The sequence below is a fragment of the Heterocephalus glaber genome, unplaced genomic scaffold, assembly GCF_053883595.1.
Source record: "Heterocephalus glaber isolate CG9 unplaced genomic scaffold, H.glaber_assembly_v1.0 deba00000122, whole genome shotgun sequence".
NCBI lineage: Eukaryota > Metazoa > Chordata > Mammalia > Rodentia > Bathyergidae > Heterocephalus > Heterocephalus glaber.
The window spans coordinates 17,795,369-17,819,728 of record NW_028258138.1 but is presented as its reverse complement, the minus strand read 5'-3'; the positions used below and the strand labels follow the sequence as shown (position 1 = coordinate 17,819,728).

Genomic DNA, 24,360 nt, shown 5'->3' with positions numbered 1-24,360 from the left:
GGTATTCAGAAGGATCCAAATAAATGTTAACTTCCTTCCCCTGCCTGGGATGGCATGATAAAGGTACTATACCTGTCATTTGTAGAACAATTACAGGAAGTGATCTTTATAGCGTTTTTTTTCTCTAATGGCATATTCTATTACTAGTCTACTTCTTTAGTATCAGCGGGACTGTCATTTTTAGCTCCATTTGATAGATGAGGAGATTAAGTCACAAATTCTCACAGGATAACAGTTGTGGAGCCAAAACCCAGCCAGGTACCTTGCTTCCTGGCAAGCTGACCATTCGGATCTGTGGTTCTAAGACTTACCTTTGGTTATTCAAAGCACTTGGAGATTTTAAGAATATGAAATATCCTCTGCTGTTGCTCAAAAGAATATTTCCAAAATGCCGGAAAAGCAATAGTCATGTAACTCCGATGGTTTAGAAAGATATTTGGGCCTTTATGAATGCTTATATTTGTAAATACTACGAGGAAGCTGTAAATAACACCATCGCTTGGTGGATATTCAACCTTCTGAATTATTTTTTCAGGAATATGATGAGAGAAGTTTCCAGTGTTTTAGAGGCCTAAATCCTTTCTTGAGAAATGAAGTTGTTTCCTTAGTGCTTTAGAGCAGAGTCTCAGATTTCCCTTCAGTAGAGCATGGTACATCAGTGGACATTAGTATTTTTAATACTGGAATGATTCTAATGAACTAGTAGTTAACATGAAGTTTTTTCTGTAAAAATCTGGTTTTTAAAACCTATCGCAGAAGCCACCAAGTTTTGTAGCTTACTACACTGAGAGCATCCTGTTCTTAGGCTGGGGAACAGGCAATGTGTTACTACTGTAAGTCATATTTATTCTTAGAATTTATAGAAAGAACTCCTTGTGCATGGAATAAAATAATCCCACCACCAAATAGTAAGAGGCACTTTGCGTCGAAATTGAAAGAAAAAAGGCCTTTTTCTTTGCCTTCCTCTCAGCTGATTCAACAGCTCAGAGCTACGTCGCCTTCAGTTCTGTTCCGCCTTACAGCAGAGCTTGTCACCCTAATTTTGAGCCACACTGTCGTGGGGGGCTGTCCCATGCACTGTAGGGTGTGCACTACCATATCCCTAATAAACAGCACTTCCCTTGCTCTAACTACCTGTTGGCCTTTTTATTCTCTCAACTTAATTTCAAGTATCATGTCTTCCAGTATTTACCTATTTAATTCCCAATAAAACAGATTTAATTACATACTGGTTTGTACCTCTAAGATTTTTATAGTGGATATATTTTGATATGACTTAACATGTTTCTTTAAATATGAATTAGTATTTGTTTTTTGAACTTGTTTTTTCTTTCTTTACCTAGGATTTCAAGCACACAAAATCCTTTATAATTTAAGAATTCCACTTTTGAGATACCACCAAAACTACAGCTGTTACCCAAGTTATTAAAGTATTATAAAATCCTTTGTGGTCTTACATTTGGGAAGATGTACATGAGGAAGTGAAATTGGCATTTTACTGTAATTTTTATGAACTTTAACTCACCAGAAATTATTTTAAGCAAATGGTTCTGTCATCACCTAAAATACAATCTGACTTCTTGTGTCTGGACTAAAGAAAAATAGCCAAAATACTTTGTAGTAACATGGGGTCTGTGAAATATTAACACATGTCCTAACTTCTGGAGGAAGCACTGCTGCATACTGCTTGTGAAGTTAATCCAGGAATTATGAACTGCACATATGCTCTGTGCAAGAGTCTGATTTAGGAGGCTTCAGAAAGAGGTTCAGACCTGCAAAAGGAAACCTCCTTCATTCCTACCAGAATCCTGGCCTCCCCTAATATAATCCTTACTGCATTGCTCATTTGTCACTAATGTATCCACAGAAGAGGGGCAGTAGGGCTGGATTTGCACTTTGTTTACTTTTATATCTGAGAACCAAGAACATGAAGAGAAATAGCTACTGATTGGAGCTCACACAGCTACTCACAGGATGATGTAATTCTGAGAGTCAAACACAAACCCATGTGACTTACTCACCCCTCTCCGCTTTCCCCAAGTCATCTCTGAAGGGGCTCAGTGAGCTTGACATCAGAATTTGCCCTAGAGCCTGCCCACCTTTGCAGATACCTTTCTCTGCCTGAGTGCTGACTTCACAATTCGGACCTTAAAAACCAGTCAAAGAAATTCTAAGCTGTCCTGCCTGCATGGTTATGGTCAAGAGGTTGCCAATCCTTATGGTAAGGATTATGGAGAGGAGAAATGTTTGTCTGATGAATAAAATATGGATAAATGAGCTCACTGTGACTCCCTACATCCGACACCTGCTTGATACAAAAGAGGCCCATGAGACACTATGCCTGAAATTTTTTTTAAAAAAGGTCTAATCATGTATTTTCTGATTTAAAGAAGCCTCTGGCTAATGTTATGAGAAATTCCAATGGTTCATTTAATAATAAAAGCAATAATAATAAGGCTATGCTTTTTTTGCTTTTTGTTTTTTGAAACAGGGTCTCCCTATGTAGTTCAGACTGGCCTTGAACTCACTATGCAGTCCAGGCTCAGTTTAAGCTCATTTCATCCTCCTGACTCCTGAGTGCTGGGACCACTGGCATGTGCCACCACATCCAGCCTAAAGCTATGTTTTAAAAGCATTATCTTTTAGAACTGATTTTGATTATTCAGTCAATACTAAAAACAAAATACCAAAGGCACTCCCGGTTCTGGACAAATCTGAATGAAAAGGTCACTTACTATCTTTGACAACATCAAGAACAGTTAATTTGCTTTCAGAGGAATCTGCTCTTTTACCCAGTAGGCAAAGCAGATCCCCAGAATTCCCAGAACAAACTGAACGCCTAGCGTGCGCCTGGCTTCACGTCCCTAGGAAGATGCATGTTGTCAGCCTGTTCCCCTTTGACTTGTCTCTGTCATTCACTGCTTCTCAACAGGACTCCTTCCTGGAAGTCTGGCTTCTGTAACATGGCTCCATCCCAAAAGGCAAATTATCACTCTATTAGTCACAGGTCGGCACTTTCTGTAAAGAGCAAGATACTAGTATTTTAAGCGATATGGTTCCTGTAACTACTTGAGTCTGTCATTGCAAAAGGAGCCACAGACAAGAAAGCAAATGTACATGTTTTCCAATAAAACTTTATTTACACAAACAGCAGGCAGAGTCAGGATTTAGCTCACAGGCAGTTTCTCAAGCCGACAGCAAATGACATAAAAAAACACCCATCTAGAAGCTTTTGTAAAAATCTCACTAAATGTTGCCTATGGTTTAACTGACAGACTTTGCTTTGATTTGAGCAATGTTTTCTTCTTGCTTATGACTCTCAAGGATGCCTCTTCTGGCATACATATCACATAAGATCAACTGCTTCAATTTACAGGAATCTATTTTAAGAGGAAAATGATGCGGTGCCTTAATTTCACTAACAGCTTAAGACATCAAAGTCTAGAGGATTTATTTTACACAGTATAAACATCTAACAGTTTTTGTGCCAAATATATATCATACATCCATCTTAAAATATTGTATACACCCAAGTAAGAAAATCATTGTGTAAAGAATGCTTTCTTCTACATAAAGTATGAACACTAATGTTCCAATTATTAAAACTGTATCTATCTGTGGGTCACTGGTGTCCAGATAACGTGTTTCCATTTGCTCTTTTATTCGAAGCACTTGAATAACAATTGGTAAAATCCCATTGTAATTCTTTGAGGATTTTGATTTTATTTTCCTGCAGTGAAATTGTGTTGTATAAAGATTAAGGCTCAAGAATCTTTAATAACAAGTTCTGTTTTAATATCATTGGTGTTTGTAACCAGATTCGATTTATTTTTACTTGGGATTTTAACCTAAATCTGGAATGACTGTTTTTCAATATAACTTTGCTAAGAACTTCCTTCATCCAACAGCTGGCTTTGTTAAAAATCTACATTAATAAAAATAGCTGAACTGGTTAAACTTTTTAGATCCATTTAACAGTACACAGTAAGAGTCACTCACCTATTGTTCAATAAAACCCAGGAAACTACACCCTTACCATCCGTAGGTACAAGGCTAGCTCTTTAGCTGCTTATTAGAATCTCATCACATCTCAGTTTGGAGGCCTGCCAACTTCTGAGAGACAGAGGGGGGGGGGGGGGGGAGAGGGAGAGACAAAGAAGAAAAGGAAGAAGAGGAGGGAGACAGAGAACTGTTTTAAACTATACCCTCAGCCCTTAATCTTTTAAAAGTGGCTTTATAGAGCCCTACTCGTAGCCTCATCCCAAAACTTTTCTTCAATCCAGACAGAACTATAAAACTACACTTGAGTTTCTGAGAAAGCTATGACAAAAAAATTTATCATTTCTTCCAGCATTTGGGAAGCTAAGGCAAGAGTATCACAAGTTCAAAGCCAGCCTAAACTACATAATGAGCCCATTTCAAAAATGCAAAACAAAAAATGTTTAAAATAAGTAAATAAAAATAAATCATTTCAGGGCCAGGGATTTAGCTCAGTGGCACTGCACTTGCCTTGCAAGTGCAAGGTCCTAAGTTCAATACCAAGTACCAGAAAAAAATCAATCAATCAATCAATCGTTTCTTCATATTCTGGGTAAGGACGTAACATCTCTCCACAGCAAGCATTCCCTTAGATACGGCGGCTCACCATAGGTAGTAAGTTTGCACTACTGAAGCAAGATTTGCTGCACACTGAGAAGAGTGTGGTAGGGCTATGGGGAAGCGGTACCCAATTTACTCAATGTCTTCATCTGCTTCATTAAAACCAAGCAAAAGGATTTAAAAACAACCCTAAAACACAGAGGTCAATACAGTCAAGTGTAGGTTCAGCATCATCAAATAATTTATTTGCAATCAGAATTAAAAGAACATTGGACAGTTGTAAAATGTATGTTTATTCTGATACTTCTCATTAGTTGTACAACAAATCCATAGCAAACTACCAGATTAATTTTACATTATTTCTTCAGGACTGAGGTTTATCGATGACTTCAAATTTGGGATCTAAGAGGGAAAAAAAAATCTCCAATTAAGGTTAGCCATACTGCAACAAAATACATTATCTAGCATGAAGGTTTAACTCATCGATGTTCTGAATTTTTTTTAGTGAACATTTGTTTCTAAACATCCACACAGAAATACAATAGCTAAACACTTATTCAACACTTTATATGAGTGAGGCTCTATTGACTTCATATCAAATGTGTTTTAACTACAAGTATTACATGAGAAAGAAACTCTCCCCAAGTGTCAGATGAAGATCACACAGCTAGTAAGTGTCAGGATTCAAGGTCAAGCATGTGGACTTCAGAATCCTACCATTCAACCTATGTGTTACATAATTTCCTATACTAATGGCAAACATTTATCTAATATCTATTATTTATGATATTTTTATCTCATATCTTGTACATATTGTGCTCCTAATAAATTTCACATGTAATTGTCATTTAATCCTCTAAATAATCAAAAAAAAGAATATTCACCACCATTTAAAATAGTTCCCTGTAAGAATGAATCTGATCAGAAACGTACCTTCAAATTTGAAGCTAGGGAATGTGTTCATGTCTGCTTTACCATACATTTGCTTAAGCTTAAAAAGCTCTCTCTCCATATCTTGCTGATACTCTGGACCAGTGTCTACAGGTCCTCCAGACGTCCTGTTGGGTAAAGGAGCAAATAAAAGCTAATTTCATGCACTAGTTTAAAAAAGCAAAATTACTCTTCACCATCAAATGTCAACAGACCTTTTAAAGGTATTCATGTAGGGAAAAGTAGACTTTCAGAACAAAAATGTTATTTCCACTTGAATTTCAATTAGATTATTTTAACATGATGAGGTGTCACATAAATAAGCTAACTTTAAACAAATCTCTAACACATAAGGTTTGTTAGTGTCAAAGATACATACTTCGAGTTTCTCAGGGTCTTGAGTTTAATGAGGTATCTGTGGGATCTGGCATAAAGGGCTGGGTCTATTTGAATGTCAGTGCTACCATTTAGTAAAACTGCAACCCAGGGCCGAGGATTTAGCTCAGTGGTTTCGTCACCTACTGTGCAAGCGCAAGGACCGGAGTTCGAACCCCGGTACCAAAAAAACCCCCAAAAACCTGCAACCCAGAGCAAGGGGTGAAGCAGTCCAAACTTTAGCTTTCAGATCTAAAAAAAAAAAAAAATTGAGTCAGTGAACAGTCAGTGTTATCTATTATTATCATCTGAGATTATTATATCAGCCTTCAAAGTGGCCTTAAAAAGACCTAGGGCTCAGTGGCACCGCACACGCTTAGTATGCTCCAGGCCCTTTGTTGATCCCCAGCACCAAAAAAAAGAAAACAAGCTGGTAGTCCCAACATTTGGGAGACTAAGAGTTCCTGGGCAGTCTGAACTACAGTGAGACCCCATCTCAAAATGCAACAAATTAAAATCTAAAAGTAATAAGAAAAAAATATTGTAGTTTTATGTCTCTATAAGTCTATCAAAGAAGTAAATTATTTTAAACCCTCAGAAATTTTGTAATTTAGAAGGGAAAAAATGACATTTACAAACACTTATGCTGCAAGGGAATTAAACGTTAAGCTTTAAAGACATAGCTTAATAAAAATCCAAGTTGAAGAGGAAAGACCACTTTGCTGAGCTAATCAAGAAAACTTCATTTAGCAAAGGTGGGATTTGAGACAAGCCATGCAATTTGGCCAAATCTCAATTTGAGACTGAAAAAACAAAGACACGGTGGGGGTAAAGCACTGGATCTGTATGGGGAACGCTACTAATGCTGACAGAAAAACCAGCAGAACCCAGATCATGCCTGGAATGTTAAGCCTAAGAGTTTGTATTTTATTTGCTAAGCAATAAAATGACAAAATTAAAGTTGTGTTTGGGAAAGAGAAACACAGCATCACGGAGCAGCAGCAGGACCAAAGAGTAATCTAGTAATTCACTGAAGAACATGTGTGTCATAAATGTTACTGCCTTCCTATCAATGAATATCATAAACCAAACAAATTTATAAGTGAAAATTCCTTCTTTTCCCACATGCCTATAATCAAAGCTTTGGAGAATTTGTTAGAGAATTTCTACCAAAAGATACAGACCACTCCAATTTAAGAAAAATGTTTTTTTGAGGCGGGGTCTCGCTATGCAGTTCAGGCTGGCCTTGACCTTGTGGTGATCCTCCTGCCTTAGCCTCCCAAGTTTAGGGATTACAGGCATGTGCCACAATGCCTGGCTTAAGAACTTTGTGTGTGTGTGTGTGTGTGTCCGTGTGGTAGTGGGGATTAAACTCAGAGCCTTTGCACTCAGCTACATCCCCAGTCCTTTTTATTTTTCTTTCTCTAAGAAAAGGTGTTGCCAAGTCATTGAGTTGCCTAGACTGGGCTCAAACTTGCAACCCTCCTGCCTCAGCTTCCAGGTTAGCTGGGATTATAGGCACATGCCACACCTGGTTGACCAGTACATGTTTGTTATGGGTCCTTTCTTTTTGGTCAGCACTGTCCAACAGAAATTCCTGTAGTGACAGAAACACTCTACCTAGCCATATCTGCATACTGACAACTAGAAATACGGCTAAGGTGACTGAAGAACTGAATTCTTATTATCCTAACTGCCAATCTAACACTAACAGCTTTCTCCTATTCTTAATCCATCCTTACTGCTCACTCCATTCCTCATATGCCCTATTCTCCAGAGAAACAGAATTATGCAAGTCCTTCAATATATTTTGTGCTTCCTAATTTTCATCCTTTAGCTCACATCATTTTTTTTTCCTCCGAAAAGAAATCCTGCACTAATTTACCTGTCCAACCTTCCTATCAACTATTCTTATCCTGAGGTAGACCCCTAGTTGTGTGTTCTACATGTTTGTGATGCTAATGGTCTACTGCATGTTTGAGAATCTTTTCAAGCTAAAAGCAAAGTCATGGAAGCAAATTCTGCAATTTTTTTTTTTTTCTTTTTCAACTAGGAAGATGACTCATACACTATCAGATTTTCAAGAGGGATGAATAACCCCAAACACTGCCCTCAAAGGCATGATAAAACATTAACTGTTCCAAGAAGCCTAAGCCTTCAACCAGATAGGTACATTCTGTCCTATGAATTCTCTACACACTACTGTATATCGCTCTCTTACCCCCTAAACCATTTACCTTATCTTATCTACAAGCTTTCTACCCTGATCAGATTTTAAGATTATAAAAATACAGTGTGGCCCACCACACTTAACAGCCCAGTACTGTGTACAAGGTAGACAGCTAAATGAAAAGAAAATGGAACTCTAAATTGACATACTCTACTTTTCCTAAGATTTGCAGGATGGACCTAATGATCACAAAGGTGGTCATTCATCTCTAAAACAGTACGGCTCTGTAATCATCATACTCCTGGTGTTAATACATGCCATTTAGAGTCTTTTGCTCTTATGAAAACAGCCTTAAAGGAAAAAAATAATGCTGTTCATACTTCTCCCAAAGCAGGATGTCACAGAAAGGGCATTGTGAGAATCAGAACACTTTATGTTTTCTCCCTATTAGTTCTTATGGTCTTAGGCTAATCATGGTCAAGGGCCTTACTTTCCTCAAAAATAGCTGCTAAAATGATTTCCAAGATAATGATCTTATAGGAAGGATGTGTATTTAAATGATAACAGATTTAATGGACTTCTCCCTTGGATTCCTTATGAAGAAGTTTGTACTTCAATCATGAAGCTCACATACTATCAATATTTATATTTATACTGTGGTTGGTTGTCCACTTACTGTCGCTTTGACTTGTATTCTCTAATCTTGTCCACGAAGAGTTTCTGAATAGGATCAAGGTGCTTATTAAATGCCACTGCTGTAACACCAATGTTCCTTCGAAAATGGACAGAGACCGCCGACCGAACAACAGCGGAGAACCTGAAGAGCCTCTGAAGAATCATGGTGATTCTATAGTAGTAAAAACAGCGTCAGAAGGCTAGCATACTTTTGTAAAACACTCTCAATAGATCACAGTGTGGGAATCTAATTCTAATTGCTACAGAATAACTAAATAATACTGGAACTGAGTCTGTACCAGACCTCTTTCCTCTCATTCCCTACTGCAAGTTTTCTGCTTCTTACCTATGGGCCCTAGGAACTAGGAGCAGTTAGGAAAAACTCAAGCGTGAAAGAACAAAATCTGGGATGAGTTTTGTTTTCCACGAACTTAGTCTTGGACCTGAGGAAACAGTAGAGGGCAGAACAATGTCCACCCCTAGTAGGAAAGGAAAACTTGCCCCCAAATCAATGTGCTAGGTTTCTCTGACCCCTCAAAAGGCCAAAGGGCACAGACTAGAGACAGCTACTTCAGCCAGGAATGATACCCTGGAAGTTTGCATTTCAGAGACACACAGCAGAAAGAATGCTTCACCTGTTCCAACTGCAGGACTCCAGCCATTCAAGAACATTGTAACTACAATCAACATCCAAAAGAAAGACCGAAAAAGAATAGCACCAAGGGCCAGGGATTTAGCCCAGTGGTTCTGGTGCCTGTGTCGCAAGCGCAAGGTCCTGAGTTCAATCCCTGGTACCAAAAAAAAAAGAATAGCACCAGCTCACCCCAACCCTGCACCTGCAGAAACAGGGGAAGATTAGAAAATACACCTATCTCATCCATGAAAAAGAAGAACCTGTAAAGAAGATAAAAATCCATTTTTTCCCCTGGTGCTTGGGATATCCAACTCAGGGCTTCATACATGCTAGGTAAGTACTCTACCACTGAGCTACATCCCCAACCCTGAAAGTCCAAATTTTAAAAATATGGACTTAAAAGACTTTCTAGAGCTAAAATACTTTATTTATTTATTTATTTATTTTTGAGACAGGGTCTTGCTTTGTAGTTCAGGCTGGCCCTGAACTCACTACATAGGCCAGGATGGCCATGAACTCTTGCTGCTCCTCCTGCCTCAGCCTCCTGAGTGCTGGGATTACAGGCATGAGCCACCATGCCCGGGGAAATACATTATTTTCTAACTTATAAAATGTCAGTAAAATATAGATACATCAAAAGGGGAAGATCCCTGTTAAGACCTGATTTAGTGATTTAGAGATCAAATATAAAATATTCCGAACTACAACAAAAACATGAAAATAGAAATTTAAAAAAGAAATAGATGGGGCCATAAATAATTACTAGTAGAAAATGTTCCTCAGCTAAAAAATTAGTCTATAAATGAAAAGGGCTTATTGAACCCTAAATCGGATGGCAATAAAAGATTTATAACTCAATACAGCTGGTAATACCGTTCCCCCCCCCCCTTTTTAAATTAGAGTCTCATTATGTTGCCCAAGTTGACTTCCAAGTCCCAGATTCAAGTGATAGCTCTGCCTCAGCTTCCTGAGTAGCTGGGATTACAGGCACATACCACTGCACTCAGTGTAGCCTGGGAGCATTTCTGAACCTTAAAGTCAAAACCAGATATGTTAATATGCTTCCCACATCCCTTCACAAATTACCATCAAGAGCATCACACCAGCCTTCCACTTCTATTAAGTTATCAGAATGGACCAGTGAAAGTATACAAACTGTTACTGGTCTATAGTAATAGAGAAATTGGGGATAAGCATTTAGAAACTTTTATGGCAATTCAACAAAGTAATTTTTTCCTTGAACTTAATAATAAAAAATGAGAATTTGTATTATGTGTGCCTAGTTTGTTTTCTTTCCTCACTTTTCTGGTAATTCACTTTTATATTCTTCAAAAGTATCCACAGAGGAGGGCAGACTGGCCTTCTACCACTGCAGGCTTGGGAAGCATCACCTATAAGACAGTGCAATTCCATAATGATTCTCAAATAGGGGAGAAGATGGAAGAGGGGAGATTCTTATTTCCCAGAAAATATTTGGCAGTGTCTGAAAACATTTTGGCTGTCCTGATTAGGTTGAGTGCTACTGGCCTCTAGTGGGCAGAGGCCAGGGATGCTTTTAAGAAATACCCATGGCCCAATTGTCCAAACTATCACAAACCCTGGAGTAACGTACAAAAACTAGAAAGGAAACCAATCAACAAGAGATCCTCCACTGGCCAAGGGAGAAAGTAACCATTTGAAAATATTACAGAATTCACATATTCCTTGTACACCCTATCAGAGAATAATACTTGAGAAAAGATTACAAGAAAACAACAAATGACCTTATCAACTTCCTTTTTTTTTTCCTTTGGTTTGTTGAGACAAGCTCTCACTATGCAGTTCAGGCTGGCCTTGAACTCACTGTGTGTGGCCCGGATTGGCCTTGAACGTACAGTGATCCTTCTGCCTCAGCCTCCCAAGTGCTGGATTACAGGGTTACAGGCATGCGCCACCATGCCAAGCTTACCTTTTCTATTTTTAAACATAGAGAAACTCAGGCTTAGAGGATAAATACCTGGTCCAAGATTACATAGTAGAATCTGACTCAACACAAATACATAAAAATATCGCCCAACTCAATGTTCTGGCAATGTAAGGACAGGCTTAACACCCAGCAGTAAGCCAACCTAACATTTTTTCAGCGCTGAATGTAGCCCCCTTGCATCCTTAAAACAATATTAAGAAGTTAAAGTTCTTATCTGTAAAACAGATAATAACATTATGTCTCAGAAAGGTCATTAAATTGCCCACATACCTAAAGTTAAAGTGCTCTAAAGTTGACTGCAAAGATCATGTTATTCCTACTATAACTTAGGAAAAATCCATTTTCGGTTTTCAACTATCTACCACCTAAATATTAACAATTCCCAAAAACAGATCAGTACTTTGGCCTTTTTCCTGAACCCGTTCTTTTCCCTAACAGCTCTCATATCCTAAATTCTACAAACTCATCCACACAATGAACACATGATTTCTTATCGAAAGTTGTTGCTTCTCCTGTATTCCCTTTCATTTTGTCAAAGATAAAGTGTGGATTATCCACTATCACACAGAAGACACATCAGCACACACTAAAATGCCATCTGTGACAAATACTCTATTCAAATACAATCAGGTTCTAGGAGACTTTGTTAGGAATTTGTCAAAAAAAAAAGAAAGACGGGACGACATTAACAAGGACAAAGTCCATGTGGTGGGACACAGCATGGTTCTGCTATCTGCAGTAACGAACAGCCAAACCAACTTGCTGGCTCTTCGGAACACGACCTTAAACTTAACCAAGGAACTATCTAAGTCCGAGCACCACGATCACTTCTAAGCGGGGCGTAAACAGCCCTGGTCCCTCTAGGACCCATGACCTGCCCCCGCCCCGCGCCCCCAGCTCGAAAGATTCCCGAGTGTTCTGGCTGGGCAGGCCCGACCTTGGGCTGCCCGGGCGGGCTGCAAGCCACGACCCCTCGGCCTCCCTGCCTCCCCCCTTTGCCCACACAGTGTTGTAGTCATCGCTTCTACGACAAACTCCAAGGCCGAAGTCAGCTGTAACCCCGGGACAGAACGTGAAGGCGTCAAGGACACTGGGCCGCTCTCCCTAGTAGGGCAAGGGTGAGAGGCAGCCTGAACCCTGTGAAGAAACCCAGAATCGTAGTCCCAAGAGGCCACGCTGGCCTCACTACCCTCCCAGTCACCTTGCACTCAGTCCCGAGTTCCCAGAGCCACCGCCGCCGCTACCGTTCTACTTCCGGCCCTAGCTCCGCCCCCACACGCCAGCCGGCCATCGCAATGCATTGTGGGCCACCGTTTCAGTCGTTCGACGCTTACCGGACAGGAAGCGTCTCGGAGACTGTCTGCGACCGGACAGTTCTAGGTGAGACAGAAGGCAAAGAGGAGGAGGAAGTGGAGGGTAAGTGCTTCCGGGTCCCCGGCGAAGATTCCGCCATCTTTCCTTCGCCTAATTTGACTCACTCTTTTTCCTCTTGGACACTTTGCTTTGTATGCATGCGCACGTTGGACTGTCTCCTAGTTCAAGCTCCACTCGGGTTCAATGTCCGGTTTCTTGAGGATGTTGAGTGTGTACGGTCCAGGGAAAGTGAGAGTTCAAGCAAAGCCGATTGCGTTGTGCCTCGTGAGCCTCCGTCGCCCCGGGCGTTCGTGCCGCGCACCCTGCTGGGAGTTGTAGTCCTGGACCCGGGGTGCCTGGGAGGCGGGAGAGGGCTTGGGGTTTCTCGGCGCCGATTCCGCGGGAAGGGACCGGGGGCCTTACACTTGGAGTCGGGGCAGCTGCGGGTCTTACCTGGAGAGCCGCTGCACGTGGAGTCGGCGCCGCTGCCGTTCTCAGGGGGCTCTGGAGCGCGGGCCAGGGCGACGGGGCCGAATCCGGAGCGGGTGAGTGTGGCCGCGCGGGAGGAGGGGAGCGCGGGCCCGCGCGGCGGCCTCGTTCGGGGCCTTTTCCCCCCAAGCGGCCCCCCCGCTGCCGCCTCTGTGTTTTGTTTCCGCTGGTCCCCGACGTTGCGACTCCCATTTCCGTTCGTGGAGACTTGAGGGAGCCGGGTGGGGAGGGGCGGGAGAGGCTGAGTGGGGAGCGGAGGGGAGGGCGGCGGCGCGAGCGGCGCGGGCCCGGGGGCCGCTCCCTTCTCTCCCCGGCCCGTCCTCGCCTAGGGTCGTCCACGTTGAGCTTCTCTCTCCGCGGTCGGCATTGTCCTGATGCCCCAGGATTTCATAGGAGGACGCAAAACCCAGCGGACTCAACGCTTCACTCATTGTAAATCCATGTGTCCTACGTAGAATGGGCTCACAGTTGCTCCAAACCCAGTTATTAATATGATTCCTTTTATTAAACGAGGAAGTCAGCCACGGAGACCGCAGTGGGTTAATGCAGTTTGCCAACTTCTTGTTTTCTGGGTCTACGGTGTACATATTTGGATGTAGGGATCCCAGTTTGGCAGGGAGGACAGTGCCCAATGTTGCATTGCGAGATGACGGGTAGTAATTTAGAATTCAATCCACTTCATAAGTAGTTTCTGCTATTAGTAGTCTGATGGGAGGAGCACAGATCTACAAGAGTTTGTAGTAACATTCTTAGTCACAAGAAACGGGTCAGCGCTTCAGAACCTACTTCATGGGAATAGATTCTCCCTCAGTTTGATCCAAACTTTTCATGCCGATCCCGGGTGGATTGTATATACAGGAGCGTGTGTCACGAGAGGTTGATACTCCTGAAGTAACAAATAATGAGCTACATGTTAAGTTGAAGCAAGTCATTAGAGAATGCACAGGTTGAGAACTAAATTAAGACTGACGACTTTGGTCTTCTATGTTTATAAAACCCTAAATCTACAGGAAAATTGAAAAAAGTCACAGTGAGCATCCACATATCTTTCACCTGGGGGTCATCAGCTGTTCACTTTTCATCATATTTGCGCCCACGTGCACATATAAATGCTTTTTGTTAAGGTAGCAACTTTAATTTTTTTTTTTTTTGTACTGGAGATCGAACTCAGGAACTTGCGCTCATGAGGCAGGGACGGCGCCATTGAGCTGCATCCCCGGCCCAGCAACTTTAATTTCTTAAAATAAAAATTGTCTTTTCATTTCCTCTGATACTTAAAAGTGCTTGTTAAGCTTGGAAAAATGTGTAGTTAATGATGCAGGTACTTCCAGACTGCACTTATTTATCCAGTACTCGGAAAAAAAGGTCCTAAGCTCTTGGAGAACTAAAGTGTCAACGTGTGTAAAGCTGTTTTATGTCAGGGGAAGATGCACCAAGTAATGTTCTCATCTCCGTTTTAAGTAATGACATGAAATTCAGAGGAATAGGTTCCAAAAAAAGAGCTAAGACAGTCTCGCTCCAAAGAATTGCACAGTTTCTCAAATCTCTACATTACTTTTCTAGGCTTAAGTTTGTAGAACTGAGAGCAAGAAAGATCAATTCAGAGACTGATAATGATTTTTCTACAAGTGAATGAGGGTCATTTTTTCCCTGTTACTTTGCACCTTCTAGGAACTATTCTGTAATATTTTTGGGGCCGGGGATTTAGCTCAGTGGTTCCAGTGCCTGCCTAACAAGCGCAGGTTCCCGAGTTCAATCCACGGTACCAAAAAAAAAAAAGCTTCTTCCTGTAATATTTTTGGTAGATCAGAGATAAATTTCTTCTAACAACTTCTAGTGCTTGCGCTAAAGGGAACCCCTGGTACCCCTGCTGATAAGCCAATTAAGGCCATTTCTCAGCCTCCATCACTTCATATACTGTACTTTTCTGTTTTTCCAGAACTCCTAGAAAATCCTCTTATTTTCTAATCTTTTAAAAAAAACTGGTGATAGGAACAATCTCCATGTAAGGCTCTGAAAATAAAGCAGATAATCTTAAGTGCTATTCAGTTATAAGCTTTGTTTTGAACTTTTTCTGAATATAACAGTTTTTTTAAGATTATCTGGGAGGAGTGGAGTAACCCCCAGAACTACCAGATAATCAGGAGGCTGAGGCAGGAGTATTTTCTTAGCCCGGGAGTACCAGATCAGCTTGGGCAACATAATGCGAACCTGTCTCAAAGACAAAGAAATAAAATGTATTTATTTTTTGCAGACATTCTTTCCATATTTTTGACAGGTGCTAACAGTTAGTTTTATGTCCTTTTTCTGTGTTTTTCTTTTATGAGTACTTTTCTACCATTAATGCTTGGTTTGGTGTCAGCTTTCAGTTACCACCAGTGAATCTGCCGGGAACATAACCTCAACTAATTTGAGAACTTCTCTGGAATGCTTATCTGGCAGTGAGATTGCTGTGTCATAGGTATAAGTATGCTTGATTTGAGAACAGCAAGATTTTTCTCTGGAGTATCTACTTCTATCTAAACTGAGATAAGAGTTGTATGTCTTCATGCGCCTGCTACTTTTTTTGCTATTCACCTTTCTAACACTGGCCACACACGTGTGTGGGTGCGCATCCATACACTGAAAGTGCTGGTTTCTTGTTTTAAATTGCAGTTTTGAATTTAAGCATTTCCTTGTATCCTGAGTCATTTAGGTTTCCCTTTGCATGAATTTCCTTATCCTATGCTTTTCCTGCTTTCTTAGTCTGTCTCAGCTTTTTTTTCCCAAGAGATTTTTGTCTATTCTATTTTTTAGTCCCATGTCACTTTTCGGTGTTAGAGATATCTTTTTCACTCTGTAATTTATATATTGAACATAAATCTTAATCTTTGTGTAATTAGATTAATATTTTATGTTTATGTTTTGAGAATTTATAAAAAATCCTTTTGTGTCCTTGGACTACAGAAAAGAAATGCCCTGTGTTTTATTAGCTTTATACTCTTGCCCTTAAGCCTTCAGGCATTTTGAATTTTGTATATGGTGTGAAATAGTCCCCGTAAAATTCAACATAAGTTAATTTTCTTCACAAATTAATGGAGTACCAAGGGTGAAACACTATTTACTTTGTATAGATCTGACTACATAGCCTTGCTTTTATGATATTAATTAGATGAATCCCGTTTTTCACGTAGCACCAGTTAAGGAGAGTTGATTGGGAAGAGAAGACTTTCTGGTCTAGTATCAGTCAGAAAACAAAGGTTCCTCATCTTTTCATCATCCCCAAGAGATGTGTGCTAGAGCCTATGTATGTGCTCGATATGTGTGGTACCTGTGTTCTCCAGTGTAGAGCTCTGCCTCCTTAGTATATTTTTTTGTACCTGGGATCGAACTCCTTAGTATTCTTTCTCCTTTGGGTGCGGCTTTAATAATGTGGGGAGAAATTAGGGCGGTTTTGTACCAGGTGGGCTAGATTCAGGTGCCAGCTATTTACAGACTGAAGCGGTCAGAAAACCAGTTAGCGATAATAGGACCTGAGAAGAGGTGCAGCCCTTTCTAAACTGGAAGGGAGACTGTTAGTTTTCTACTCTGATTATAATAAATTTCTGCAAATCTAGTAACTAGTAAGCCCCACTAACTTCATATCTTACAGTTCTGGAAGGTGTAAATCTGAAGTAGGTCTCTAAGTTTGAGTCAGGTATGGGCAGGCTGCATTTCTCCTGGAGCCTCCAAAGGAGAACCCCATCCCTTGGCTTTGACCACTGTTCTCCATTCTCAAAGCCAGTCACAGATGACCAGTTGAGTCCTTTTGCACATTGAATCACTCTAGCTGTCTTTTCCAATTCCCTCTTCTACTTTTAAGGAGCCTGTGATTTCACTGGGTCCATCAGGATAATCTAGTATAATCTCTATTTTTGTGTATGTTTGACTGAGTTTTGGTTTCATTTGGTTTGATTTTTGTTTTTGGTTCAAGGTCTTGTTATGTAGTTCAGGCTGCCCTGAACTACTGGTCGTACTGGTCCTCCTGCCTCAGCCTCTCTACTGCTGAATTCACAGGTTTGCACCATCATGCCCAGTTAATCTCTAATTTGAAGTCAAACTGATTAATAACTAATTCCCTCTGCCCCTTGAATCACCGTTGCCATGTAATTTTACAGATTCATTGGTTCTGGATTATTATTCCTACCACAAAGGCCTCAATCTCTTGAAAAATTAAGACCTGGTAAGGCCCCTCCCACTGCAAAAAGTAGGGGAAGTTCTAGTCCAGGCAAATCCAGCTCATCACTTTTAGGCAGTTTTAGTCTTTGCACTTTGGTGAAGATCCAACAGAGGAAGAAAGACAATAAATTAATGACATAGTGTATTAAAGGGTAAGTACTGTGGAAAAAAACATAAAGAGACAAAATTAAATAGAGATAGCCAGGGTAAATTTAATTTCGCTGAGAAGCTGAGCTTCAGGCAGGACGTTTGGAGCAGCTCAATTTCAGGCAGAAGCAAAGAACATAGGGCAGGAAGATGCGAAGAAGCTAATGTGGGAGAGGGAATCAGCAATAGTGGGATACAGATGGGAAAGATCATGCAGCGCCTTACTGACCGTTGGAAAGTCTTCAGATTTTACTATGACTAGAATCCATCAGGGAAGTGCTGTGATCTAAGTGCTTTTACAAAGATCACACTGGCTGTTGCACTGAAAGTGTACAGACTCAAGCCAAGGCAGACACTGAACCCTGTTAGGATACTGTGTTCCAGGGAAGAGATGACTTTTGTACTAGTACATGCAATACAGCCTGTCTCTGAACAAACCATAGTTGGCTCTGCTTGTGTATTTAGGTAGATACATCTGTTCTTTTTCTATTGCTGTTTTTTGTTTTTTCTTGGTAGTACTGAAAGTTGGACCCAGGGCTTTGACACTGAGCTACATCCCTAATCTTGTTGTGTTGTTGTTTTGCTTCTAGACAAGGTCTCACTAAGTCGCCCAGGCTGGGCTGGAACTTGTGATCCTTCTGCCTAAGCCTTCTAAAGTGGGGTTACAGGCATGTGCCATTGCCGCCCTGCTCTTTTTGGAGTACTGGGAATTGAATCCAGGGACTTCACACCGTGCTACCTCCCCTGCCCTTTTTATTTTTTATTTTGAAATAAGGATCTCACTAAATTGCCCAGGTGGGACTTTGCCAAGACTTGCACAGTGTAGAGTCCGAAGCCGGGGAGAGCAGTGGGAGATGAAGAAACGTGAAGCCTAATAAGAAGGAAAGATACATTCCAAAATTAAGCTTTATAGCTGGGACTGGGAGGGATGAGCTAATGGCTGCCTGGCGTCCAGTGTGCTCTTTATTTATAGTGTAGGAAGGCGGGGTAACTAGTGCCACGTGTGGCCTAGGCTGAACGTGATTGTCTCGTGATTGGGAAATGTGCAGAAAATGAACATGGATGTATAATGTAACTGTGTCCTGGGGCTGTGCCATCCAGGATGACTCTAATCTATGGAGGAGAAAGGGAGAAGGGATTAGGCGAAAGGCCGTCTTCCAGGGCTTGAACCTGGAGCCATCCTGCCTCAGCCTCCCAAGTACTGTGATTACAGGCATATGCCACCTTGCCTATCTATAATACATTTACAGTGACAACGTAGAGTTAGAGGCAGTTTAGTCTAGAACATTACTTTTGAATAATGTTCATATGACAGTGGCTCAAACTAAGACTTTTCTGTATAAAATATTTAAAGGCAGCACCTGGCTCTGGACCACAAATGGTAATGGTTAATAATAATGAATATTTGAATTCATTTTGTCAAACCTTGTAAGGAGCAAAGACTACTGGGCAAATTTAGGGAGATACATCTGTTTTAGATGTGGGGATAAACTTAAGAAACTCTAGTCTGAAGGTGCTGTGCATTAAGATAACATGAATCCAAAGATGTGCATTGACCTACAATAAGGCAGTTAATAACAGAGCCTGAAACTTGTAGCATTAACATCTTGAAAATGAATTGGTTTGCAAAGGAATGCGAACATTTTTAACTATTTCATGCTTTATTTGACATTTTTTAAATTGTATTTTTGTCTTGGTCTTTTAAGACAGTAAGTAATTTATGTGAGATAATTAAAAACTAAGTAGTTTGTTTAAAATACAACTACATCTGAAAAAAATCTTTAAAAATTTTTAGTATATAATGGGGCAATAGTGTGCATATTTCTTTATTTTACTATTTTGAAACATTGTGTTTGCATTTATAATTTTAAATTCTAGATGTGATTAGGTTAATTTATATCACTTATCAGTATTATACTTTGCAGTAAGTATTGCTAATAAGTACAACTTTTTAGCTAATCAGTTGTAGTTCATCTCCATGTTAAGCTTCTGGTTTGAATCTAGGATGCTTTAATGTAGTTAACCTTCACTGGATTTTGAAGTCCCTTCAATTAATTTTTTGACTAAGGCTAATAAACACCAGTTTAAACAAAAACTAGCTTATGAACATCATTGTGGATTTTCTTTTATATGTGAAGAATATTTCCCCCTCTTCTGCTTTATTTGAATTCTGCATATCTTATGTATCATTTCTGTTTATGCAGATAATTTCAAAACTGAAAATTTAACTCTTTCAGGACTGAGCTCTGAAAATACTTCAACCATGACTAAAAGAGAAGCAGAAGAGTTGATAGAAATTGAGATTGATGGAACTGAGAAAGCGGAGTGCACAGAAGAAAGGTTGGTATTAAAAGGGACTATAGAGTAGCAAAGGACAAGACGGGATAACAAAGATTAATTCCAGTACTGAGTTAAGGGTATAGCTGCAGTTTAAAACCTTGTGTCTAACAGAGCTTTCAGCATGTCTGATTATGTTATGTTTTTTAGCAGAAAATACAGTGCAAGGTTCTCTTGATTTCCATTTAACATTTATATGTGTAACAAATTATCCAAAAACTTAGTAGGTTAAAACACCTGCCATGTTTTGTTTTGTTTTGTTTCATTTCATTTTTGCAGTACTGGGGGGCAAACTCAGGGTTTCAAGCATGCTGGGCAAGCACTCTACCATTGAGCTATATCCCTGGCCCCCAACATTTAATTAATACCGAGCATTGTTCTCATAAGATCAGCAGCCTGGAAACAGCTTAGCTGGGTGGTTCTGACTCTTGCAGATAATGCATGAGTTTGCAGTTAAGTTGTCATTCTGGGCCACAGTCATCCAAAAACTTGACTGGAACTAGAGTATCTGGTTCTAAACTCACTCATGAGCCTCTTGGCAGGATCCCTCATTGCCTTACTACATGGGCCTCTCTCCAGGGCTGCTCATGGCGTGATAACTGGCTTCCCCTAATGTAAATCGTCTAAGAGGGGCTACCAAGATGGAAGCCACAATCTTTTTAGGTGATTAACCTAATCTACAAAGTCATATATCACACTTGCCTTCATTTTTTGGCCACATACTCCAACCCTGGTGCAATGTGGGAGGCAACTATAAAAGGGTGTGAATATTAAGAAATAACAGTCATTGGGAGCTTTCTTGGAGCCTACCATGAATATGTTTAATACACATACCTCCATTTGGTCTATAAAGCCTAAAATATTTACTCACTGGCCCTTTACATATGTCTAGGTAGAAAAATTAGTGGTTACTGTGGTAACTTGTGTGAGGAATCAGTAGTTGCTTTTCAGCTATAGCAGATTGTTACTTTCTAGGAATTGAGGGCTAGTGTTATGAGATCACCAATATTTTTTTCAAGAGAAGTTGATAATTCAAATTTTTTAATTTCCCATGGTTTAAATCATAGCAAAAGAGTTTTAATATTCAGAATATATACAGAATATAGGACTTTCAAAAACCTGTCTCAAAGCAACATTAGAATCTTTTTTTTTTTTTTTTTTTGGTACCGGAGATCGAACTCGGGTCCTTGCGCTTGCACAGCTGGCGGCGAAACCACTGAGCTAAATTCCCAGCTCAACATTAGAATCTTTTAAAAATCATTGTTATAAAAAACACAAAATGATGACCTCTTGTGCTATAGCTGAAAATTCTGGCAGAAATGTTTACCTAGCCCAAAAAAAGAGTGAATATTTTTCCATCTTAACAATGAAAATATTGTACTATTATTTTAAAATAAGTTTGTATTTTTAGTCATGAGTGTTCTGTTTTATAAATTTTCAATGTTTCAGGAAAAATTTGAGCTACATACATTTATTAAATATCTCATTATTTTTAGAATGAAATATCTCATTATCCTTAGAAATTACATGAATGAAAGTTGGCAATTTTTTTCAGTACATACTGTTTTTGACAATTGCAAATAAGATTTAAATCAAATTAACCATGCTATGGAATTTAATTGAATTTCACATTCACCAATTCAGCAGTTACTTGGTGTCTTTGTTCCTGTTGTGCAGGGAAGTGAACCTAGGGGAGTTCTACTGAGCTACATCCCCTCGCACTTTTTATTTTTTGTTTGGGGGCAGAGTCTCACTTAAGATTGGCCCAGGCTGGTCTTGACCTTAGGATCCTCTTGCTTCAGCCTCCCAGGTAGCTGAGATTACAGGCAAGTACCCCCATAACCAGCAGTTTCTGGCTTCTGTTCAGGCTCATAAACATTAACAAGAAATATGTAGAATTGCTTACCAAGCATTTTAATCTCTTTAGATTCAAAGTGTAAAATAAGAACACAAAAGAACTCTAAGAAAGTTTTAAGGAAGAATATACTTTTTTTTAAATGTGGAGCTGTGGTAATTATAACGAGTAGTGTTAAGATTAAATGAAAGGTACACTTTCGTATCTTATTTTATACTTATGTATAAAATAAATGTAAATATTTTTCCTTAAATATTGTACAGGCAGTATGTATATGTGTACACACACATTTAATATATATGTTCAATGAGGTATATTTTCATGGATGCTTTAAATTTGAAGTTAGCTGTGAAATTTAGAATTCAGTTTGGCAATGCAGGTTAGTGATGAACCTGCCACAGTATCTAAGAAGAAATATGTTTTCAAAGACCATAAATGTGCTTTGGTTTTAAATTTTGTGTTGAGCATATTATCACTTTAAAATCCAAGGAAATGATTGAATTATTAACCTTTGTGCCCTTTAACATTTAGCATTGTAGAACAAACTTACACCCCAGCTGAATGTGTAAGCCAGGCCATAGACATCAATGAACCAATTGGCAATTTAAAAAAACTACTAGAACCAAGACTGCAGTGTTCTTTGGATGCTCATGAAATTTGCCTGCAAGATATCCAGGTAATTTTTTTTTTCAGATTCATATTTCAGCATTTCAATCTGCATAGACTATTTTTTGTTAGCCTTTTATATATATAGCTCTGGCTTTTGTTTCTATAAATGGATTTTCCCTGTATTATGGTAAAATTTAAACATTTATTTAAAATGCTTTATCAAAGTCTTTTAGGAAATTTTTTCTCTTTAAAATTAAAAGATTGAGCTGTAGGGGCCCGGGATTTAGCTCAGTGGTTCCGCCACCTGCCTCACAAGCACAAGGTCCCAAGTTCGATCTCCGGTACCAAAAAAAAGATTGAGCTGGGCATGGTGGTGCATGCCTGTAATCTCAGTACTCGGGAGGCTGAGGCAGGAGGATTGTTACAACTTTGAGGCCAGCCTAGGTTACTTGCTGTGTTCCAGGCCAGCCTGGACTACATAATTAGACCCTGGCTCAAAAAAAAAAAAAAAAAAAAAAAACATTGAGTACTAAGTCAGATATTTGCTTTTTACTTTCACTAATAAAAAAAGAGAAATTAAATTAAATCAGAGCTTAAATATACAGTGTAGGGTAGTGGGAAGCACATTGACCTTGAAGACTGAAGAAGTATATTATTTCTAACTGGCTTTTAACTTCTTTGTGTGTCAGTTACAGTTAAAATGTGGTAAACACTTTTTCATATTCTCTTCTATTTTCTCTGAATAAGAATGTAAATATCAACTGATGTTTCTTGGTATTTATTTCAATAGGATTTTACCCATTGTGTTAAAGTAATATGTTTAAAGCATATTCACAGTTATGTTTTATGAGACTCTTTCAAGAAAGATAGTATTTTCATGTTTAAAAAATAGTAGCCTAAATAGAATTGCTTATATAGTTTCTCCATGACCGTCGTTAAACAGAGTAAGTATTAGAATTTTATGTTTTTATACTGACATATGAATGTATATTGTAGCCTTCATAATATAGTTATTCCATGTATTACAGAACTTTGGCTTAGTTTTTTAAAAAGTCTGAATCATATGCTGCTGTTTTTAAGATTTTTCTGTACAATAAGTTGAAATGTGTTAGTGAAATTTTTCCTCTTGTTGTATGTATCATAAATGGTGGTGATGAGAGACTATTGCTCTGACAAAACTAGGGGATATGGTTGAGTCTAGCTAAGCTAAAATTTGTGTGCTTAAAGTGTTTCCTCTTAACAGTGAGATTAACACCATCTTTTTGGAAGGCAGCCTGGCATTTAGTATCTGTTAACGTTAGTGTGAATTGTTCTTGTAGATATGCTCACCTGCATGGGCAAAGGTATGTGTATGAAAATGCTTATTCATGGTTCTGCCAAGACTGGAAACAATTTAAATGTTCCAAAATCTGGAGTGTCAATAAATAAAATCCATCAATAAATAGATCAGAATTAAGACTGACATTAAAAATTGCTGAACTAGCCAGTGAGTCATGGTGGTGCATACCTATAATCTCACCACTGGGGAGGTTGAAGCAAGAGGATCACTGTGAGTTTGAGACCAGCTTTGGCTATATAGTCAGTTCAGGGCCAGCCTGAACTAGGAGACCCTGTCTCAAAAAGAAAAATATTGGTAAGCTACAGTTTATAAGGACAGATGTATTGAGTAAAAAAAAATATATTTGCAAAACACTTCCAAGTTATCATACCTAATCTTTATATTGTTCTTTCAAATCAACATTATTAAATCACATTTTGCAGGTGTAGAAACTGAAATTTAAAGAGTTAAATAATTTGCCCAATTTTTAGCTACGTTGGGGTGCACTGGAATTTGAACCCAGGCCAGTGTGACTGCACATATCTCTTTACTTGTTTGAGGCAGACATTTTAAAGGTTTGTGCTGGATGTGCTGGCTTACATCCACAATCCCAGCTATTCAGGAAGTTGAGGCAGGAGGATCATAAATTGTAGACCAGCCAGGGCAATATAGAAAGGCCTGGTTTCAAAATAAAAGTAAATAAGAG

General features: G+C 39.4%; 3 protein-coding genes across 7 annotated transcripts in view; 2 read left to right on the top strand and 1 right to left on the bottom strand.

The window, feature by feature from the left end:
- The window catches only part of Jam2 (junctional adhesion molecule 2), a 75,111-nt gene extending 70,963 nt beyond the window's left edge, over positions 1-4,148 (top strand). For all 3 annotated transcript variants that reach the window (XM_004842221.3, XM_004842220.3, XM_087213592.1), the window contains one exon: positions 1,344-4,148. Coding sequence is in view for 2 of the 3 variants with exons in the window: in XM_004842220.3 (XP_004842277.1) it covers positions 1,344-1,376 (33 nt within the window). In the remaining variant the exon portion in view is untranslated. The remainder of the gene's footprint in view (positions 1-1,343) is intronic.
- Positions 4,149-4,818: 670 nt separating this feature from the next.
- On the bottom strand, positions 4,819-12,734 carry Atp5pf (ATP synthase peripheral stalk subunit F6). Its single transcript, XM_004842226.3, has 4 exons — positions 12,551-12,734; positions 8,751-8,921; positions 5,533-5,657; positions 4,819-5,001 (listed from the first exon to the last, which is right to left on the bottom strand). The coding sequence occupies exons 2-4, from the start codon at positions 8,912-8,914 to the stop codon at positions 4,964-4,966; spliced, it is 327 nt and encodes a 108-aa protein (XP_004842283.2). The 5' UTR covers positions 8,915-8,921; positions 12,551-12,734; the 3' UTR covers positions 4,819-4,963.
- The window catches only part of Gabpa (GA binding protein transcription factor subunit alpha), a 33,530-nt gene continuing 21,766 nt past the window's right edge, over positions 12,597-24,360 (top strand). The window contains exons 1-3 of one of the 3 annotated variants that reach the window (XM_004842223.4): positions 12,597-12,765; positions 19,773-19,875; positions 22,259-22,403. In XM_004842223.4, coding sequence (XP_004842280.3) covers positions 12,645-12,765; positions 19,773-19,875; positions 22,259-22,403 — 369 coding nt within the window. In that variant the 5' untranslated portion in view covers positions 12,597-12,644. Of the gene's footprint in view, positions 12,766-13,085; positions 13,248-13,471; positions 13,624-19,772; positions 19,876-22,258; positions 22,404-24,360 lie in introns of those variants that run through there. The other 2 variants (XM_004842224.4, XM_004842225.4) reach the window with 2 other exon arrangements.